Source organism: Pristiophorus japonicus, unplaced genomic scaffold (genome assembly GCF_044704955.1).
Source record: "Pristiophorus japonicus isolate sPriJap1 unplaced genomic scaffold, sPriJap1.hap1 HAP1_SCAFFOLD_485, whole genome shotgun sequence".
Classification (NCBI taxonomy): Eukaryota; Metazoa; Chordata; class Chondrichthyes; family Pristiophoridae; genus Pristiophorus; species Pristiophorus japonicus.
The window spans coordinates 213,612-234,777 of record NW_027254390.1 but is presented as its reverse complement, the minus strand read 5'-3'; the positions used below and the strand labels follow the sequence as shown (position 1 = coordinate 234,777).

At 42.3% G+C, this 21,166-nt stretch overlaps 1 protein-coding gene across 1 annotated transcript in view; it reads right to left on the bottom strand.

The window, feature by feature from the left end:
- The window catches only part of rapsn (receptor-associated protein of the synapse, 43kD), a gene marked incomplete at its 3' end in the record, with an annotated part of 204,353 nt that extends 193,837 nt beyond the window's left edge, over positions 1 to 10,516 (bottom strand). Inside the window, exons 1-2 of the mRNA XM_070873473.1 lie at positions 9,729 to 10,516; positions 6,345 to 6,443 (exon numbers count right to left, since the gene is read on the bottom strand). Coding sequence (XP_070729574.1) covers positions 6,345 to 6,443; positions 9,729 to 10,418 — 789 coding nt within the window. The remainder of the gene's footprint in view (positions 1 to 6,344; positions 6,444 to 9,728) is intronic.
- Between the last annotated feature and the right edge of the window lie 10,650 nt (positions 10,517 to 21,166).

Genomic DNA, 21,166 nt, shown 5'->3' with positions numbered 1-21,166 from the left:
AGTTACAGGTATTAAGTGTTGGGTGTGAGATACAGGCAGTAGGGGTTGGGTGAGTTATAGGCAGTAGTGGTTGTATGTGAGTTACAGGCAGTAGGGTCTGGATGTGAGTTACAGGCAGTAATGGTTGTGTGTGACTTGCAGGAAGTAGGAGTTGGGTGTGGGTTACAGGCAGTAGGGGGCGGCGTGAGATACAGGCAGTAGGGGGTGTTGTGAGTTACAGGCAGTCGAGGTTGGGTGTGAGTTACAGGCAGTAAGGGTTGGGTGTGAGTTACAGGCAGTAAGCGTTGGGTGTGAGTTACGGGCAATATGGGTTGGGTGTGAGTTACAGGCAGTAGGGGATGTGTGAGTTAAGGCAGTAGGAGTTGAGTGTGAGTTACCGGCAGTAAGGGTTGGGTGTAAGTTACAGGCAGTAAGGGTTGGGTGTGAGTTACAGGCAGTAGTTGTCGGGTGTGAGTTACAGTCAGTAGGGGGGAGGTGTGAGTTACAGGCAGTCGGGATTGGGTGTGAGATACAGGCAGTAGGGGGAGGTGTGAGTTACAGGAAGTAGTAGTTGGGTGTGAGTTACAGGCAATAAGCGTTGGGAGTGAATTACAGGCAGTAGGGCTTGGGTGTGCATTAGAGGCAGTAAGGGTTGGTGGAGGGTTAGAGGCAGTAAGGGTTGGGTGTGAGTTAAATGCAGTAGAGGTTGGGTGTGAGTTACAGGCAGTAGGGGGCGGAGTGAGTTACAGGCAGTAATGGTTCGGTATTAATTAAAGGCAGTAAGGGTTGGGTGTGAGTTACAGGCAGAAGGGGTTGGGTGAGTTATAGCCAGTAGTGTTTGGATGTGAATTGCAGGCAGTAGGGTCTGGGTGTGAGTTACAGGCAGTAGGAGTTGGGTGTGGGTTACAGGCAGTAGGTGGCGGCGTGAGATACAGGCAGTAGGGGAGGTGTGAGTTAGAGGCAGTAGAGGTTGGGTGTGAGTTACAGGCAGTAGGGTTTTGGTGTGTGTTACAGGCATTAATGGTTGGGTGTGAGTTACAGGCAGTAAGGGTCGGGTCTGACTTACAGGCATTAGGGGCGAGGTGTGAGTTACAGGCAGTAGAGGTTGGGTGTGAGTTACAGGCAGTACGTGTTGTGTGGGAGTTACATGCAGTCACGGCTGGGTGTAAGTTACATGCAGTCGGGGTTGGGTGTGAGTTACAGTCAGTCGGAGGGAGGTTTTTGTTAAAGGCAGTAAGAGTTGGGTGTGAGTTACAGGCAGTAATGGTTGGGTGTGAATTACAGGCAGTAAGGGTTGGGTGTGAGTTACAGGCAGTACGTGTTGTGTGGGAGTTACATGCAGTCACGGTTGGTTGTAAGTTACATGCAGTCGGGGTTGGGTGTGAGTTACAGTCAGTCGGAGGGAGGTTTTTGTTACAGGCAGTAAGAGTTGGGTGTGAGTTACAGGCAGTAATGGTTGGGTGTGAGTTACAGGCAGTAAGGGTTGGGTGTGAGTTACAGGCAATAAGGTTTGGGTGTGAGTTACAGGCAGTAGGGGTTGAGTGTGATTAACAGGCAGTAACGGTTGGGTGTAAGTTACAGGCAGTAAGGGTTGGGTGTGAGTAACAGTCTGTAGGGGGCATTGTGAGATACAGGCAGTAGCGGGGAGGTGTGAGTTACAGGAAGTAGAGGTTGGGTGTGAGTTACAGGCAGTAAGAGTTGGGTGTGAGTTACAGGCATTAAGGGTTGGGGTGAGTTACAGGCAGTAGGGGTTGGGCTTGAGTTAAAGGCATTAGGGATAGGGTGTGAGTTACAGGCCGTAAGGTTTGGGTGTGAGTTGCAGGCAATAAGGGTTGGGGTGTGTTACAGGCTGTAGGGATTGGGTGTGATTTACAGGCAACAGCGGTTGGGTGTGAGTTATAGGCTGTAGGGGTTGGGTGTGAATTACAGGCAATAATGGTTGGGCGTGAATTACAGGCAGTAGGGCTTGGTTGTGAGTTACAGGCAATAAGGGTTGGGTGTGAGTTACAGGCAGTAGGGGTTGAGTGTGAGTTACAGGCAGTAAGGTTTGGGTGTAAGTTACAAGAAGTAATGGTTGGGTGTGAGTTACAGGCAGCAGTTATCGGGTGTGAGTTACAGGCAGCAGTGGGGATGTGTGAGTTACAGGCAGTCAGGGGGATGTGCGAGTTAAGGCAGAAAGTGCTGGGTGTGAGTTACAGGCAGTAAGAGTTGGGTGTGAGTTACAGGCAGTAAGGGTTGGGTGTGAGGTACAGGCAGTAAGAGTTGGGGTGAGTTACATGCAGTAGGGGTTGGGTGTGAGTTACAGGCAGTAAGGGTTGGGTGTGAGTTACAGGCAGTAAGGGTTGGGGTAAGTTATAGGCAGTAGGGATTGGGTGTGAATTACAGGCAACAGCGGTTGTGTGTGAGTTACAGGCAGTAGGGTTGGGTGTGAGTTACAGGCAATAAGGGTTGGGTGTGTATTACAGGCAGTAGGGCTTAGGTGTGAGATAGAGGCAGTAAGGGTTGGTTGTGAGTTACAGGCAGTAGTGGTTGGGTGAGTTACAAGCAGTAAGGGCTGGGTGTGAGTTACAGGCAGCAAGTGTTGCGTGTGAATTACAGGCATTAGGGGCGAGGTGTGTGTTACAGCCAGTAGAGGTTGGGTGTGAGTTACCACATTAGGGGCTGAGTGTGAGTTACAGGCACTAAGGGTTGGGTGTGAGTTACAGGCAATAAGGGTTGGGTGTGTATTACAGGCAGTAGGGCTTAGGTGTGAGATAGAGGCAGTAAGGGTTGTGTGATCGTTAGAGGCAGAAAGGGTTGGGTGTGAGTTACAGGCAGTAGGGTTTGGGTGTGAGTTACAGACAGTATTGCTTGTGTGTGACTTACAGGCAGTAGGACTTGGGAGTGAGTTACAAGCAGTAGGGGGAGGTGTGAGATACAGCAAGTAGGGCGAGGTGTGTATTTCAGGAAGTAGATGTTGGGTGTGAATTACAGGCAGTAGGGTTTCGGTGCGAGTTACAGGCAGTAATAGTTGGGGTGAGTTACGGGCAGTAGGGGTTGGTGGTGAGTTACAGGCGGTAGGGATTGGGTGTGAGTTACAGGCAGTAAGGGTTGGATGTGAGTTACAGGCTGTAAGAGTTGGGGTGAGTTACAGGCAGTAGGGATTGGGTGTCAATTACAGGCAACGGAGGTTGGGTGTGAGTTAGAGGCAGTAGGGTTTGGGTGTGAGTTACAGGCAGTAATGGTTGGGTATGAGTTACAGACAGTAAGGGTTGAGTGTGAGTTACAGTCAGTCGGAGGGAGGTTTGAGTTACAGGCAGTAAGAGTTGGGTGTGAGTTACAGGCAATAAGGGTTGGGTGTGAGTTACAGGCAGTAAGGGTTGGGTGTGAGTTACAGGCAATAAGTGTTGGGTTTGAGTTACAGGCAGTAGGGGATGTGTGAGTTAAGGCAGTAGGGATTGAGTGTGAGTTACCGGCAGTAAGGGTTGGGTGTACGTTACAGGCAGTAAGGTCTGGGTGTGCGTTACAGGCAGTAGTTGTCAGGTGTGAGTTACAGGCAGTATGGGGAGGTGTGAGTTACAGGCAGTCGGGGGAGGTGTGAATTACAGGCAATTGAGGTTGGGTGTGAGTTACAGGCAGTAAGGTTTGGGTGTGAGTTACAGGCAGTAAGGGTTGCGTGTAAGTTATAGGCAGTAGGGGTTGGGTGTGAGTTACAGGCTGTCGGGTGCATTGTGAGATTCAGGCAGTGGGGGGAGGTGTGAGTTACACGAAGTAGAGGTTGGGTGTGATTAACAGGCAGTAAGGGTTGGGTGTGAGTTACAGTCAGTAAGAGTTGGGGTGAGTTACAGGCAGTAGGGGTTGGGGGTGAGTTACAGACAGTAGGCATTGGGTGTGAGTTACAGGCAGTAAGAGTTGGGTGAGTTACAGGCAGTAAGGGTTGCATGTGACTTACAGGCAGCAAGTTTTGGATGTGACTTACAGGCATTAGGTGCGAGGAGTGAGTTACAGGCAGTAGAGGTTGGGTGTGAGTTACAGGCAGTAGGGGCTGAATGTGAGTTACAGGCAGTAAGATTTGGGTGTGCGTTTCAGGCAATAGGAGTTGGGTAGGAGGTACAGGCAGTAATGTTTGGGTGTGATTTTACAGATGGTAGCGGTTGGGTGTGAGGTACAGGCAGTAGCGGTTGGGTGTGAGTTGCAGGCAATAGCGGTTAGGTGAGTTTCGGACAGTAGGGGTTGCGTGTGATTACAGCCAAAAAGGGTTGGGTGTGAGTTACAGGCAGTTGAGATTGGGTGTGAGTTACAGGCAGTACGAGGGAGGTGTGATTTACGGGCAGTAGGGGGGTGAGTTATAGGCAGTAGAGGTTGGGTGTGAGTTACAGGCAGCAGGGGTTGGGTGTGAGTTACAGGCAGTAAGGCTTGGCTGTGAGTTGCAGGCAGTTGTGGTTGGGCGTGAGGTACAGGCAGTAAGGGTTGGGTGTGAGTTACAGGCAGAAAAGGCTGGGTGTGAGTTACAGGCAGCAAGGGTTGGGTGTGAATTACAGGCAGTAAGGGTTGGGTGTGAGTTATAGTCTGTCGGAGGGAGGTTTGCGTTACAGGCAGTAAGAGTTGGGTGTGAGTTACAGGCAGTAAGGATTGGGTGTGAGTTACAGGCAGTAAGGGTTGGGTGTGAGTTACAGGCAATAACATTTGGGTGTGAGTTACAGGTAGTCGGGGGGATGTGTGAGTTAAGGCAGTAGGGGTTGGGTGTGAGTTACAGGTAGTCGAGGGGAGGTTTGAGTTGCAGGCAGTAGAGGTTGCGTGTGAGTTACAGGCAGTAGGGGTTGGCTGTGAGTTACAGCAGTACGGGTTGTGTGTGAGTTACAGGCAGTAGGGGTTGTGTGGGAGTTCCGGGCAGTCTCGGTTGCGTGTGAGTTACATGCAGTTGGGGTTGGGTGTGAGTTACAGTCAGTCGGAGGGAGGTTTGAGTTACAGGCAGTAAGAGTTGGGTGTGAGTTACAGGCATTAAGGGTTGGGTGTGAGTTACAGGCAGTAAGGGTTGGGTGTGAGTTGCAGGCTGTACTTGTCGGGTGTGAGTTACAGGCAGTAGGGGGCATTGTGAGATACAGGCAGTAGCGGGGAGGTGTGAGTTATATGAAGTAGAGTTTGGGTGTGAGTTACAGGCAGTAAGAGTTGGGTGTGAGTTGCAGGCATTAAGTGTTGGGGTGAGTTACAGGCAGTAGGGGTTGGGGTTGAGTTATAGGCATTAGGGATTGGGTGTGAGTTACAGGCAACAACGGTTGGGTGTGAGTTACAGGCAGTAGGGGTTGGTTGTGAGTTACAGGCAATAAGGGTTGGGTGCGAATTACAGGCAGTAGTGCTTGGGTGTGAGGTAAGGGTTGGATGTGAGTTACAGGCAGTAGTGGTTGAGTGTGAGTTACAGGCAGTAGGGATTTTGTGTGAGTTACAGGCAGTAATGGTTGGGTATGTGTTACAGGCAGTATGGGTTGGGTGTGAGTTATAGGCAGTAGGTTTCAGTGTGAGTTACAGGCAGTAATGGTTGGTTATGACTTACAGGCAGTAAGGGTTGGGAGTGAGTTACAGGCAGTAGGATTTGGGTGAGTTATAGGCAGTAGTGGTTGGATGTAAGTTACAGGCAGTAGGGTCTGGGTGTGAGTTACAGGCAGTAATGGTTGTGTATGACTTACAGGCAGTAGGAGTTGGGTGTGGGTTACAGGCAGTAGGGGTTGCATGAGATACAGGCAGTAGGCAGAGGTGTGAGTTACAGGCAGTAGAGGTTGGGTGTGAGTTACAGGCAGTAGGGTTTTTGTGTGATTTACAGGCAGTAATGGTTGTGTATGAGTTACAGGCAGTTAGGGTTGGATGTGATTTACAGGCAGTCGGGGTTGGGTGCGAGTTACACGCAGTAGAGGTTGGGTGTGAGTTACAGGTAGTCGCGGGGAGGACTGGATGCGACAGGGCTACAGAGCTTCAATCTGATCTGTCGGTGCTGGGATTGCATAGCCTTTTGTATAACGTGCAGCTTATGCTGTAAGGGTAACATTTACATGGCCACACAGCCAATCGTAACACATAGGCCTCAGATTTGCCGTCCCTTCTTCAGGGCCCTTCACATGAGACCTGAATTTAGGAGCACACTGCTACCTTCTCAAGGGCAATTAGGGATGGGAAATAAATACTGGCCTCACCAATAGCACCCACATCCCTCAAAAAAGTCAAAGCAAAACCTGGTTCCCAGACAGATTACTGACAGTGGAGGCTGAGGCTGACAATTGGGAGAGCACCAGTGATACCAGCCATCTTCTCTGGTATGCCCAAAATTTCATAGCTCAGAAACACAAATTCCAGCTTGGCTTCATGGCGCTGGGAAACGACATCAATAACCTTACCACAACGTCTCTACGATGTCGATGAATGTCAGCAAAGCAGAGCAGGCAGAGGGCCTGCAGGGGTCGGTCTCTGTGTTGTATCGCGATCTTCATCGACTCCTGGGGTAATAACACATACGCGTCAATAAAACACAACCATCAATAGCACACACCCGTCAATAACACACACTAGTGTATCAGTGTATGCGTCATTATCAGAGGCAGTCCCTTGGATTCGAGGAAGACTTGTTTCCACTCCAAAATTGAGTTCTCAGGTGACTGTACAGTACAATACGGGAATTATTGGGACAGACAGTGGTTGGAGGAAAGGATGGGTGGGACTGGTTTGCCGCACGCTCCTTCCGCTGCCTGCACTTGATTTCTGCATGCTCTTGGCGATGAGACTCAAGGTGCTCTGAGCCCTCCCGGATGCACGTCCTCCACTTAGGGCAGTCTTTGGCCAGGGACTGCCAGGCGTCGGTGGCGATGTTGCACTTTATCAGGGAGGCTTTGAGGGTGTTCCTCTGCCCACCTGGGGCTCATTTGCCGTGTAGGAGTTCCGAGTCGAGCACCTGCCTTGGGAGTCTTGTGTCAGATATACGAACAATGTGGCCCGCCCAACAGTGCTTTGATGTTGGGATGTTGGCCTGACCAAGGACGCTAACATTGGTGCATCTGTCCTCCCAGGGGATTTGTAGGATCTTGCGGAGACATCGTTGGTGGTATTTGTCCAGCGACTTGAGGTGTCTACTGTATATGGTCCATGTCTCTGAGCCATACAGGAGGGCGGGTATTACTACAGTCCTGTAGACCATTAGCTTGGTGACAGTTTTGAGGGCCTGCTATTCAAACACTCTTTTCCTCAGGCCGAAGGCTGTGCTGGTGCACTGGAGGCAGAGTTGAATCTATTCGTCGATGTCTGCCCTTGCTGATAGAAGGCTCCCGAGGTATGGAAAGTGGTCCACGTTGTCCAGGGACGCACCATGGATCTTGCTGACTGGGGGACGGTGCTGTGCAGTGGGGTCAGGTTGGTGGAGGACCTTTGTCTTACGGATGTTTAGTGTAAGGCCCATGCTTTCATACGCCTCCGTTAAGATGTTGACGATGGTTTGGAGTTCAGTCTCTGAATGTGTGCAGACGCAAGCGTCGTCCACGTACTGTAGCTCAATGATAGAATTTGGGGTGGTCTTGGACCTGGCCTGGAGGTGACGAAGGTTAAACAGCTTCCCACTGGTTCTGTAGTTTAGTTCCACTCCAGCGGGGAGCTTGTTGATTGTGAGGTGGAGCATGGCAGCGAGGAAGATTGAGAAGAGGGTTGGAGTGATGACGCAGCCCTGCTTGACCCCGGTCCGGACATGGATTGGGTCTGTGATGGATCTGTTGGTAAGGATCACGGCCTGCCTGTCGTCATGGAGCAGGTGACAAACTTTTGGGGGCATCCGAAACAGAGAAGGATGCTCCATAGACCCTTGTGGTTGACGGTGTTAAAAGCCTTTGTAAGTTCAAAGAAGGCCATGTATAAGGGCTGGTACTGCTCCCTGCATTTCTCTTGCAGCTGTCGCGCTGCAAAAATCATGTCCGTTGTGCCCCGGAGGGGACAGAATCTGCACTGTGACTCCAGGAGAGAGCTCCTCGGCCACAGGGAGAAGACGGTTGAGGAGAACTCTAGCGACGACGTTCCCAGTGGTTGATAACAGGGAGATTCCTCTGTAGTTGCCGCAGTCGGACTTGCCCCCTTTTTTAAAGGTGGTCATGATTACCGCATCTCTGAGATCGCCTGGCATGCTCTCCTCCCTCCAGATGAGAGAGATGAGGTCATGCATTCATGCTAATAGTGCTTTTCCGCCATACTTTAGCGCCTCAGTGGGGATTCCATCCATTCCCGTAGCCTTGTTGTTCTTGAGCTGGCGGATGGCCTTTTCTACCTCATGCAGGGCTGGGGTTTTGTTGAGATGGTGGCGGGTAGCATGCTGCGGGATGGAGTCGAGGAGACTCGAGTTAAAGGCAGAGTCTCGGTTAAGGAGAACAGTGTATCAGTGTGTGTGTACACCAGTGTATCAGTGTGTGTGTACACCAGTGTATCAGTGTGCGTGTACACCAGTGTATGTGTACTCCAGTGTATCAGTGTGTGTGTACACCAGTGTATCAGTGTGTTTGTACACCAGTGTATCAAATCAGTTTCTGTGTACACCAGTGTATCAGTGTGTGTGTATGCCAGTGTATCATATCAGTTTGTGAGTACACCAGTGAATCAGTGTGTGTGTACACCAGTGTATCATATCAGTTTGTGTGTAGACCAGTGTATCAGTGTGTGTACACCAGTGTATCATATCAGTTTGTGTGTACAACAGTGTATCAGTTTGTGTGTACACCAGTGTATCAGTGTGTGTACACCAGTGTATCAGTGTGTGTACACCAGTGTACCAGTGTGTATGTACACCAGTGTATCAGTCTGTGTGTGTATACTGGTGTATCAGTGTGTGTACACCAGTGTATCAGTGTGAATGTACACCAGTGTATCAGTGTGTGTGTACACTAGTGCTGTAGCTAGTGCTGTAGTGTACACAAGAGCTCTACTCGGAACTCCTTCATGGCAAACGAGCCAAAGGTGGGTAGAGGAAACGTTACAAGGACACCCTCAAGGCTCCCTGATAAAGTGCAACATCCCCACTGACACCTGGGAGTCCCTGGCCAAAGACCACCCTAAGTGGAGGAAGAGCATCCGGGAGGATGCTGAGCACCTCGAATATCGTCGCCGAGAGCATGCAGAAACCAAGCGTAGGCAGCGGAAGGAGTGTGCGGCAAACCTGTCCCACCCACCCTGTCCTTCAACCACTGTCTGTCCCACCTGTGACAGGGACTATGATTCCCGTATTGGACTGTTCAGCCACCTAAGGACTCATTTTACGAGTGGAAGCAAGTCTTCCTCGATTCCGAGGGGCTGCCTGTGATGATGGTGAATCAGTATGAATTCTGTAACACTCTGTGCTGCTGTTCTGTGTATTTTTGTTGTTTTCAGTTGATGTGTGAGTGCATGGGAAATAATGGCTCAGACATTGGCGATCCGTCTATTGGGACAAGGAGTGTGGAAATGTAAGCTCTTTCTTTCCTGAACTATTCTGCAAAAACAAATCCCTAAAACGGGCACGAAAACCCAAAAGGGACATGGCACCCGCAGACTGCCCCTGACATGTGCCAGTGAGTGCCAGCTGTAGAGGAACGGGTGAATCGCAGGATAATCACTCGCACTCCCCACCGTCAATCCCTTCTCTGCGCAGCCAAGGGCCGTATCTGACAATCTGCAGCTCTCCGGCACTTTTATCCTCTGGTCCCCTCCCTACCATCAGATCTGATCATAATTGCGACTTAATTGATAAAAGGCGGCTAATGCCCGGATCGCCTTACCTCACAGCATTGCATGGCATCCTGCGAGCGGCCCAGCTTGCGGTAAGCCACTGCCATGTGGTACTGGCTCATGGCCTTGTACTTGAGGCTCCAGCCCTTGCCATAATCGCTCACCAGCTCAGCCGCCTTGCAGGGGAAAAAGAGGGCCTTCTCGTAGTCCTTGAGCTGAATGTAGAAGTTGCCCAGGCTGCAGCAGACGCGGCACTCCAGCATCTTGTCATCATTGGTGTGTGAGTAGCGCAGGGCCTTCTCGAAACATTCGAGGGCTTTCTGGAAGGAGCTGAGGCCCAGGTAGGCATTGCCCATGCTCAGGCAGACCTGGCCATTTAGCTGCAGCCCCACCGTGGTACCCTGCATGCTCAGGCAGCTCTGGCAGTACGACACGGTCTTGGGGAAGTCGCACAGCTTCTCGTTGCTGCGAGCCAGGTTGAGGTAGGACTCAGTGACATAATCCGAGTCGCCCATCTCTCGGGCCACGTCTATCTGGGCCACCGAGAACTTCATCATGTCCCGGTAGCTGCCCATCTCCGAATGGGCGGTGATGAGGCAGCCCAGCACCCGGAACCGGCCCGATAGGTCACTGCTGCTCTGCAGCACCCGGCTCCACATCTCCAGCGCCTTGGCCGTCTGGTTCCTCTGGTACAGCCGCAGCCCCTTCTCAATGTGCTGCTTGGTCTGGTCCTGGCCCATCTTCACCAGACAGTGGCAGAGAGGGGCAGAGCAGCCGCTTAAACAGTGTCCCGACCAGCAGCTCCGCTCAGCCCAAGCTCCGGCTCTCACTCACACTCCCTCCCTCCCCCCAGTACCAGGCAGCAAAGGCAGTGCCAGCTGTCCCTGTCTGTCACTCAGTCTGTCCCTGTCTATCACTCTGTCTGTCAGTCTGTCCCAGGTATGTGCCAGTCGCTGCCGTCAGTCTCCAAGGTCAACACAACTCACCCTCCAGCTCACAGCACGGCTCGTGCAACAGGCACAGCACACCAAGCAACCGCGCAATAACCCTTCCCAAAACACCCATTAATAGCCCAATAAACCCGCAAATACCCAACTAAACCCCCAATAAGCCGAATTAACTCCCAATCAAAATGCCGATACACACAATAAACCAAATAAACTACCAATAAACTCCCAATAAACCCCCAAATACCACAATAAACCCCCCAAATACAAGCAATAATACCCCAATAAACCCCCAAATACCACAATAAACCCCCCAAATACAACCAAACCGCAATAAACCTCCAATAAACCCGCAAATACCACAATAAACAAATACCACAATAAACCCCCACACCAAATATACCCAATAAAACCTCAATAAACCCCCAATAAACCCAATAAACCCCCGATTAACCCCCAATAAACCTAATACACTCACTAAACCCCCAATAAACCCAATAAACCCCAAATAAACCGCAATAAACCCAATAAACACCAATAAATACAATAAACCCCAATAAACACCAATAAACCCGGATAAACCAAATAAACCCAATAAACCCCAATAAACCCCAATAAACCCAAATAAACCCATTAAACGCCCAATAAACAAAATAAACATTAAAACCCCAATAAACCCCCAATAAACCGAATAAACCCCAAATAAACACAATAAATCAATAAACCCCCAATAAATCCAATAAACCCAATAAACCCAAATAAACCCCCAATAAACCCAATAAACCGAATAAAACCCCAATAAACCCGCTATAAAAAAACAATAAACCCAATAAACCCACTAAACCCAATAAGCCCAATAAACCCCGAATCAACACAATAAACCGAATAAACCCAATAAACCCCAATAAACCCAAACACCGAATGAAAACCCAATCAACCCCCAACAAACCCCAATAAACCCAATAAATCCAATAAACCCAAATAAACACAATACATGCACAATAAACCCAATAAACCAAAATAAACCATATAAACACAATAAACACAATAAACCCCCAATAAACCCCCAATAAACCCAATAAACACAATAAACCCCCAATAAACCCAATAAACCAAATAAACACAATAAACCCAATAAACCCCCAATAAATACAATAAACCCAATAACCCCCCAATAAACACAATAAACCCCGAATAAACACAATAAACCCCAAAAAAACACAATAAACCCAAATAAACACAATAAACCAACAATAAACAAAAAAAAAAGAATAACACCCAATAAACCCAATAAAAACAGTGAACCCAAATAAAACCAATAAACCCAATAAACCCAAACACCGAATGAAAACCCAATCAACCCCCAACAAACCCCAATAAACCCAATAAACCCAATAAACCCAAATAAACACAATACACAGAGAATAAACCAAATAAACCAAAATAAACCCAATAAACACAATAAACACAATAAACCCCCAATAAACCCCTAATAAACACAATAAACCCACAATAAACACAATAAACCGAATAAACACAATAAACCCAATAAACCCAACAAACCCCCAATAAATACAATAAACCCAATAAACCCCCAATAAACACAATAAACTTCCAATAAACCCAATAAACGCAATAAACCACAATAAACACAATAAACACTCAATAAACCCAATAAACCCCCAATAAATCTAATAAACCCAATTAACACAAATAAACCCAAGAAACCAAAATAAACACAATAAACCAACAATAAACCAAAAAAAAACAAATAACACCCCAATAAACACAATAAACACAATAAACCCACAATACACACAATAAACCGAATAAACACAATAAACCCAATAAACCCAACAAACCCCCAATAAATACAATAAAACCAATAAACCAAAATAAACCCAATAAACACAATAAACACAATAAACCCCCAACAAACCCAATAAACACAATAAACCCCCAATAAACCCAATAAATCGAATAAACACAATAAACCCAATAAACCCCCAATAAATACAATAAACCCAATAAACCCCCAATAAACATAATAAACCCCGAATAAAAACAATAAACCCCGAATAAACCACAATAAACCCAAAAAACACAATAAACCAACAATAAACCAAAAAAAACGAATAACACCCCAATAAACCCAATAAAAACAGTGAACCCAAATAAAACCAATAAACCCAATAAACCCAAACACCGAATGAAAACCCAATCAACCCCCCAGCAAACCCCAATAAACCCAATAAACCCAATAAACCCAAATAAACACAATACACAGAGAATAAACCAAATAAACCAAAATAAACCCAATAAACACAATAAACACAATAAACCCCCAATAAACCCCTAATAAACACAATAAACACAATAAACCCACAATAAACACAATAAACCGAATAAAAACAATAAACCCAATAAACCCAACAAACCCCCAATAAATACAGTAAACCCAATAAACCCCCAATAAACACAATAAACCCCCAATAAACCCAATAAACCCAATAAACCACAATAAACCCAATAAACACAATAAACACTCAATAAACCCAATAAACCCCCAATAAATCTAATAAACCCAATTAACACAAATAAACCCAAGAAACCCAAATAAACACAATAAACCAACAATAAACCAAAAAAAACGAGTAACACCCCAATAAACACAATAAACACAATAAACCCACAATAAACACAATAAACCGAATAAACACAATAAACCCAATAAACACAACAAACCCCCAATAAATACAATAAACCCAATAAACCAAAATAAACCCAATAAACACAAGAAACACAATAAACCCCCAATAAACCCAATAAACACAATAAACCCCCAATAAACCCAATAAACCGAATAAACACAATAAACCCAATAAACCCCCAATAAATACAATAAACCCAATAAACCCCCAATAAACACAATAAACCCCGAATAAACACAATAAACCCCGAATAAACCACAATAAACCCAAAAAACACAATAAACCAACAATAAACCAAAAAAAACGAATAACACCCCAATAAACCCAATAAAAACAGTGAACTCAAATAAAACCAATAAACCCAATAAACCCAAACACCGAATGAAAACCCAATCAATACACGCAGAATAAACCCAATAAACCAAAATAAACCCAATAAACACAATAAACACAATAAACCCACAATAAACCCCCAATAAACAAAATAAACACAATAAACCCACAATAAACACAATAAACCGATTAAACACAATAAACCCAATAAACCCAATAAACCCAATAAACCACAATAAACACAATAAACACAATAAACACTCAATAAACCCAATAAACCCCCAATAAATCTAATAAACCCAATTAACACAAATAAACCCAAGAAACCAAAATAAACACAATAAACCAACAATAAACCAAAAAAAAAAGAATAACACCCCAATAAACACAATAAAAACAGCGAACCCAAATAAAACCAATAAACCCAATATACCCACACACTGAATGAAAACCCAATCAACCCCCAACAAACCCCAATAAACCCAATAAACCCAATAAACCCAAATAAACACAATACACGCAGAATAAACCCAATAAAGCAAAATAAACCCAATAAATAAACCCCCAGTAAACACCCAATAAACCCAATGAACACAATAAACCCCCAATAAACACAATAAACCGAATAAACCCAAATAAACACAATAAACGCAGAATAAACCCAATAAACCCAAATAAACACAATAAACAGAATAGACCCAATAAACCCCAATAAACCCAAACACCGAATGAAAACTCAATCAACCCACAATAAACCCCAATAAACCCAAATAAACCCAATAAAACCCCAATAAACCCAACAAACACAATAAACCCAATCAACCCCAATAATCCCAACAAACCCCCAATAAACCCAATAAACCCAATAAACCCCAATAAATCCAATAAACCCCCAATAAACCCAATAAACCCAAATAAACCCAATAAACCCAAATAAACACAATAAACAGAATAGACCCAATAAAGCCCAATAAACCCAAACACCGAATGAAAACTCAATCAACCCACAATAAACCCCAATAAACCGAATAAACACAATAAACCCATTAAACCCAACAAACCCCCAATAAATACAATAAACCTAATAAACCCCCAATAAACACAATAAACCCAATAAACCCAAATAAACACAATAAACGCAGAATAAACCCAATAAACCACAATAAACCCAATAAACACAATAAACACATTAAACCCCCAATAAACCCAATATACCCAATAAACACAAGTAAACCCAAGAAACACAAATAAACACAATAAACCAACAACAAACCAAAAAAAAACGAATAACACCCCAATAAACCCAATAAACCCCAATAAACCCAACAAACCCCCAATAAACCCAATAAAACCAATAAACCCCCAATAAACTCAATAAACCCCCAATAAACACAATAAACCCTCAATAAACCCAATAAACCGCCAATAAACCCAATAAACACAATAACCACTCAATAAACCAAATAAACCCCCAATAAAACCAATAAACCCAATAAACCAACAATAAACCAAAAAAAAAAGAATAACACCCCAGTAAACCCAATAAAACCAAATAAACCCAATAAACCCCCAATAAACCCAATAAACCCAACACACCCAACAAACCCAAATAAACCCAATAAACCCAAATAAGCACAATAAACCGAATAGACCCAATAAACCCCAATAAACCCAAACACCGAATGAAAACCCAATCCACACACAATAAACCCCAATAAACCCAAATAAACACAATAAACGCAGAATAAACCCAAATAAACCCAATAAACCCAATAAACCCCCATTAACACAATAAACACAATAAACGCAGAATAAACCCAATAAACCCAATAAACACAAATAAATACAATAAACGCAGAATAAACCCAATAAACCCAATAAACAGAAATAAACCCAAGAAACCCAAATAAACACAATAAACCAACAATAAACCAAAAAAAACGAATAACACCCCAATACACGCAATAAAACCAATGAACCCAAATAAACCGAATAAACCCCCAATAAACCCAATAAACACCAATAAACCCAACCATCCCCCAATAAACCCAATAAAACCAATAAACCCAATAAACACAATAAACCCCATAATAAACCCAATAAATACAATAAACAGTCAATAAACGCAATAAAACCCCCAAAAAATCCAATAAACCCAAACATCGAATGAAAACCCAATCAACAAACAATAAACCCCAATAAAACCAAATAAACCCAAATAAACCAAATAAACCCAATAAACACAATAAACCCAATAAACCCTCAATAAACCCCCAATAAACCGAATATACCCCCAATAAACACAATAAACCCCGAATAAACCCGATAAACCCAATAAACACAAATAAACCCAGGAAACCCAAATAAACACAACAAACCAACAATAAACAAAAAAAAACGAATAACACTCCAATAAACCCAATAAAACCAATGAACCCAAATAAACCGAATAAACCCCCAATAAACCCAATAAACCCCAAAAAACCCTACCATCCCCCAATAAACCCAATAAACACAAACAACCCCATGAAACCCAATAAACAAAATAAACCCTCAATAAACCCAATAAACACAATAAACACTCAATAAACCCAATAAACCCCCAATAAACCCAATAACCACAATAAACCCAATAAACCAACAATACATAAAAAAAACGAATAACACCCCAATAAACCCAATAAAACCAATGAAACCAAATAAACCCAATAAACCCCCAATAAACACAATAAACCCCAGTAAACCCAACCATCCCCCAATAAACCCAATAAAACCAATAAACCCAATAAACCCCTAATAAACCCAATAAACACAATAAACACTCAATAAACGCAATAAAACCCCAATAAAATCCAATAAACCCAAACACCGAATGAAAACCCAATCAACAAATAAACCCCAATAAAACCAAATAAACCCAAATAAACCAAATAAACCCAATAAACACAATAAACCCAATAAACACCCAATAAACCCCCAATAAACCCAATATACCCCCAATAAACACAATAAACCCCGAATAAACCCGATAAACCACAATAAACCCAATAAACCCAATAAACCCCCAATAAACCCAATAAACCCAATAAACACAAATAAACCCAGGAAACCCAAATAAAACCATATAAACACAATAAACACAATAAACCCCCAATAAACCCAATAAACACAATAAACCCCCAATAAACCCAATAAACCAAATAAACACAATAAACCCAATAAACTCCCAATAAATACAATAAACCCAATAACCCCCCAATAAACACAATAAACCCCGAATAAACACAATAAACCCCAAAAAAACACAATAAACCCAAAAGACACAATAAACCAACAATAAACCAAAAAAAACGAATAACACCCAATAAACCCAATAAAAACAGTGAACCCAAATAAAACCAATAAACCCAATAAACCCAAACACCGAATGAAAACCCAATCAACCCCCCAAACCCCAATAAACCCAATAAACCCAATAAACCCAAATAAACACAATACACAGAGAATAAACCAAATAAACCAAAATAAACCCAATAAACACAATAAACACAATAAACCCCCAATAAACCCCTAATAAACACAATAAACACAATAAACCCACAATAAACACAATAAACCGAATAAACACAATAAACCCAATAAACCCAACAAACCCCCAATAAATACAATAAACCCAATAAACCCCCAATAAACACAATAAACCCCCAATAAACCCAATAAACGCAATAAACCACAATAAACACAATAAACACTCAATAAACCCAATAAACCCCCAATAAATCTAATAAACCCAATTAACACAAATAAACCCAAGAAACCAAAATAAACACAATAAACCAACAATAAACCAAAAAAAACCAAATAACACCCCAATAAACACAATAAACACAATAAACCCACAATACACACAATAAACCGAATAAACACAATAAACCCAATAAACCCAACAAACCCCCAATAAATACAATAAAACCAATAAACCAAAATAAACCCAATAAACACAATAAACACAATAAACCCCCAACAAACCCAATAAACACAATAAACCCCCAATAAACCCAATAAATCGAATAAACACAATAAACCCAATAAACCCCCAATAAATACAATAAACCCAATAAACCCCCAATAAACATAATAAACCCCGAATAAAAACAATAAACCCCGAATAAACCACAATAAACCCAAAAAACACAATAAACCAACAATAAACCAAAAAAAACGAATAACACCCCAATAAACCCAATAAAAACAGTGAACCCAAATAAAACCAATAAACCCAATAAACCCAAACACCGAATGAAAACCCAATCAACCCCCCAACAAACCCCAATAAACCCAATAAACCCAATAAACCCAAATAAACACAATACACAGAGAATAAACCAAATAAACCAAAATAAACCCAATAAACACAATAAACACAATAAATCCCCAATAAACCCCTAATAAACACAATAAACACAATAAACCCACAATAAACACAATAAACCGAATAAAAACAATAAACCCAATAAACCCAACAAACCCCCAATGAATACAATAAACCCAATAAACCCCCAATAAACACAATAAACACCCCAATAAACCCAATAAACCCAATAAACCACAATAAACCCAATAAACACAATAAACACTCAATAAACCCAATAAACCCCCAATAAATCTAATAAACCCAATTAACACAAATAAACCCAAGAAACCCAAATAAACACAATAAACCAACAATAAACCAAAAAAAACGAGAAACACCCCAATAAACACATTAAACACAATAAACCCACAATAAACACAATAAACCGAATAAACACAATAAACCCAATAAACACAACAAACCCCCAATAAATACAATAAACCGAATAAACCAAAATAAACGCAATAAACACAAGAAACACAATAAACTCCCAATAAACCCAATAAACACAATAAACCCCAATAAATCCAATAAACCCCCAATAAACCCAATAAACCCAAATAAACACAATAAACCCAAATAAACACAATAAACAGAATAGACCCAATAAAGCCCAATAAACCCAAACACCGAATGAAAACTCAATCAACCCACAATAAACCCCAATAAACCCAAATAAACACAATAAACCCAATAAACCGAATACACACAATAAACCCATTAAACCCAACAAACCCCCAATAAATACAATAAACCTAATAAACCCCCAATAAACACAATAAACCCAATAAACCCAAATAAACACAATAAACGCAGAATAAACCCAATAAACCACAATAAACCCAATAAACACAATAAACACATTAAACCCCCAATAAACCCAATATACCCAATAAACACAAGTAAACCCAAGAAACACAAATAAACACAATAAACCAACAACAAACCAAAAAAAAACGAATAACACCCCAATAAACCCAATAAACCCCAATAAACCCAACAAACCCCCAATAAACCCAATAAAACCAATAAACCCCCAATAAACTCAATAAACCGAATAAACACAATGAACCCAATAAACCCCCAATAAATACAATAAACCCAATAAACCCCCAATAAACACAATAAACCCCGAATAAACACAATAAACCCCGAATAAACCACAATAAACCCAAAAAACACAATAAACCAACAATAAACCAAAAAAACGAATAACACCCCAATAAACCCAATAAAAACAGTGAACCCAAATAAAACCAATAAACCCAATAAACCCAAACACCGAATGAAAACCCAATCAACCCCCAACAAACCCCAATAAACCCAATAAACCCAATAAACCCAAATAAACACAATACACAGAGAATAAACCAAATAAACCAAAATAAAACCAATAAACCCAATAAACCCAAACACCGAATGAAAACCCAATCAACCCCCAACAAACCCCAATAAACGCAATACACGCAGAATAAACCCAATAAACCAAAATAAACCCAATAAACACAATAAACACAATAAACCCACAATAAACCCCCAATAAACAAAATAAACACAATAAACCCACAATAAACACAATAAACCGATTAAACACAATAAACCCAATAAACCCAACAAACCCCCAATAAATACAATAAACCCAATAAACCCCCAATAAACACAATAAACCCCCAATAAACCCAATAAACCCAATAAACCACAATAAACACAATAAACACAATAAACACTCAATAAACCCAATAAACCCCCAATAAATCTAATAAACCCAATTAACACAAATAAACCCAAGAAACCAAAATAAACACAATAAACCAACAATAAACCAAAAAAAAAAGAATAACACCCCAATAAACACAATAAAAACAGCGAACCCAAATAAAACCAATAAACCCAATATACCCACACACTGAATGAAAACCCAATCAACCCCCAACAAACCCCAATAAACCCAATAAACCCAATAAACCCAAATAAACACAATACACGCAGAATAAACCCAATAAACCAAAATAAACCCAATAAATAAACCCCCAGTAAACACCCAATAAACCCAATGAACACAATAAACCCCCAATAAACACAATAAACCGAATAAACACAATAAACCCAATAAACTCAACAAACCCCCAATGAATACAATAAACCCAATAAACCCCCAATAAACACAATAAACCCAATAAACCCAAATAAACACAATAAACGCAGAATAAACCCAATAAACCCAAATAAACACAATAAACAGAATAGACCCAATTAACCCCAATAAACCCAAACACCGAATGAAAACTCAATCAACCCACAATAAACCCCAATAAACCCAAATAAACCCAATAAAACCCCAATAACCCCAACAAACACAATAAACCCAATCAACCCCAATAATCCCAACAAACCCCCAATAAACCCAATAAACCCAATAAACCCCAATAAATCCAATAAACCCCCAATAAACCCAATAAACCCAAATAAACCCAATAAACCCAAATAAACACAATTAACAGAATAGACCCAATAAAGCCCAATAAACCCAAACACCGAATGAAAACTCAATCAACCCACAATAAACCCCAATAAACCCAAATAAACACAATAAACCCAATAAACCGAATAAACACAATAAACCCATTAAACCCAACAAACCCCCAATAAATACAATAAACCTAATAAACCCCCAATAAACACAATAAACCCAATAAACCCAAATAAACACAATAAACGCAGAATAAACCCAATAAACCACAATAAACCCAATAAACCCAAATAAACACAATAAACGCAGAATAAACCCAATAAACCACAATAAACCCAATAAACACAATAAACACATTAAACCCCCAATAAACCCAATATACCCAATAAACACAAGTAAACCCAAGAAACACAAATAAACACAATAAACCAACAACAAACCAAAAAAAAACGAATAACACCCCAATAAACCCAATAAACCCCAATAAACCCAACAAACCCCCAATAAACCCAATAAAACCAATAAACCCCCAATAAACTCAATAAACCCCCAATAAACACAATAAACCCTCAATAAACCCAATAAACCGCCAATAAACCCAATAAACACAATA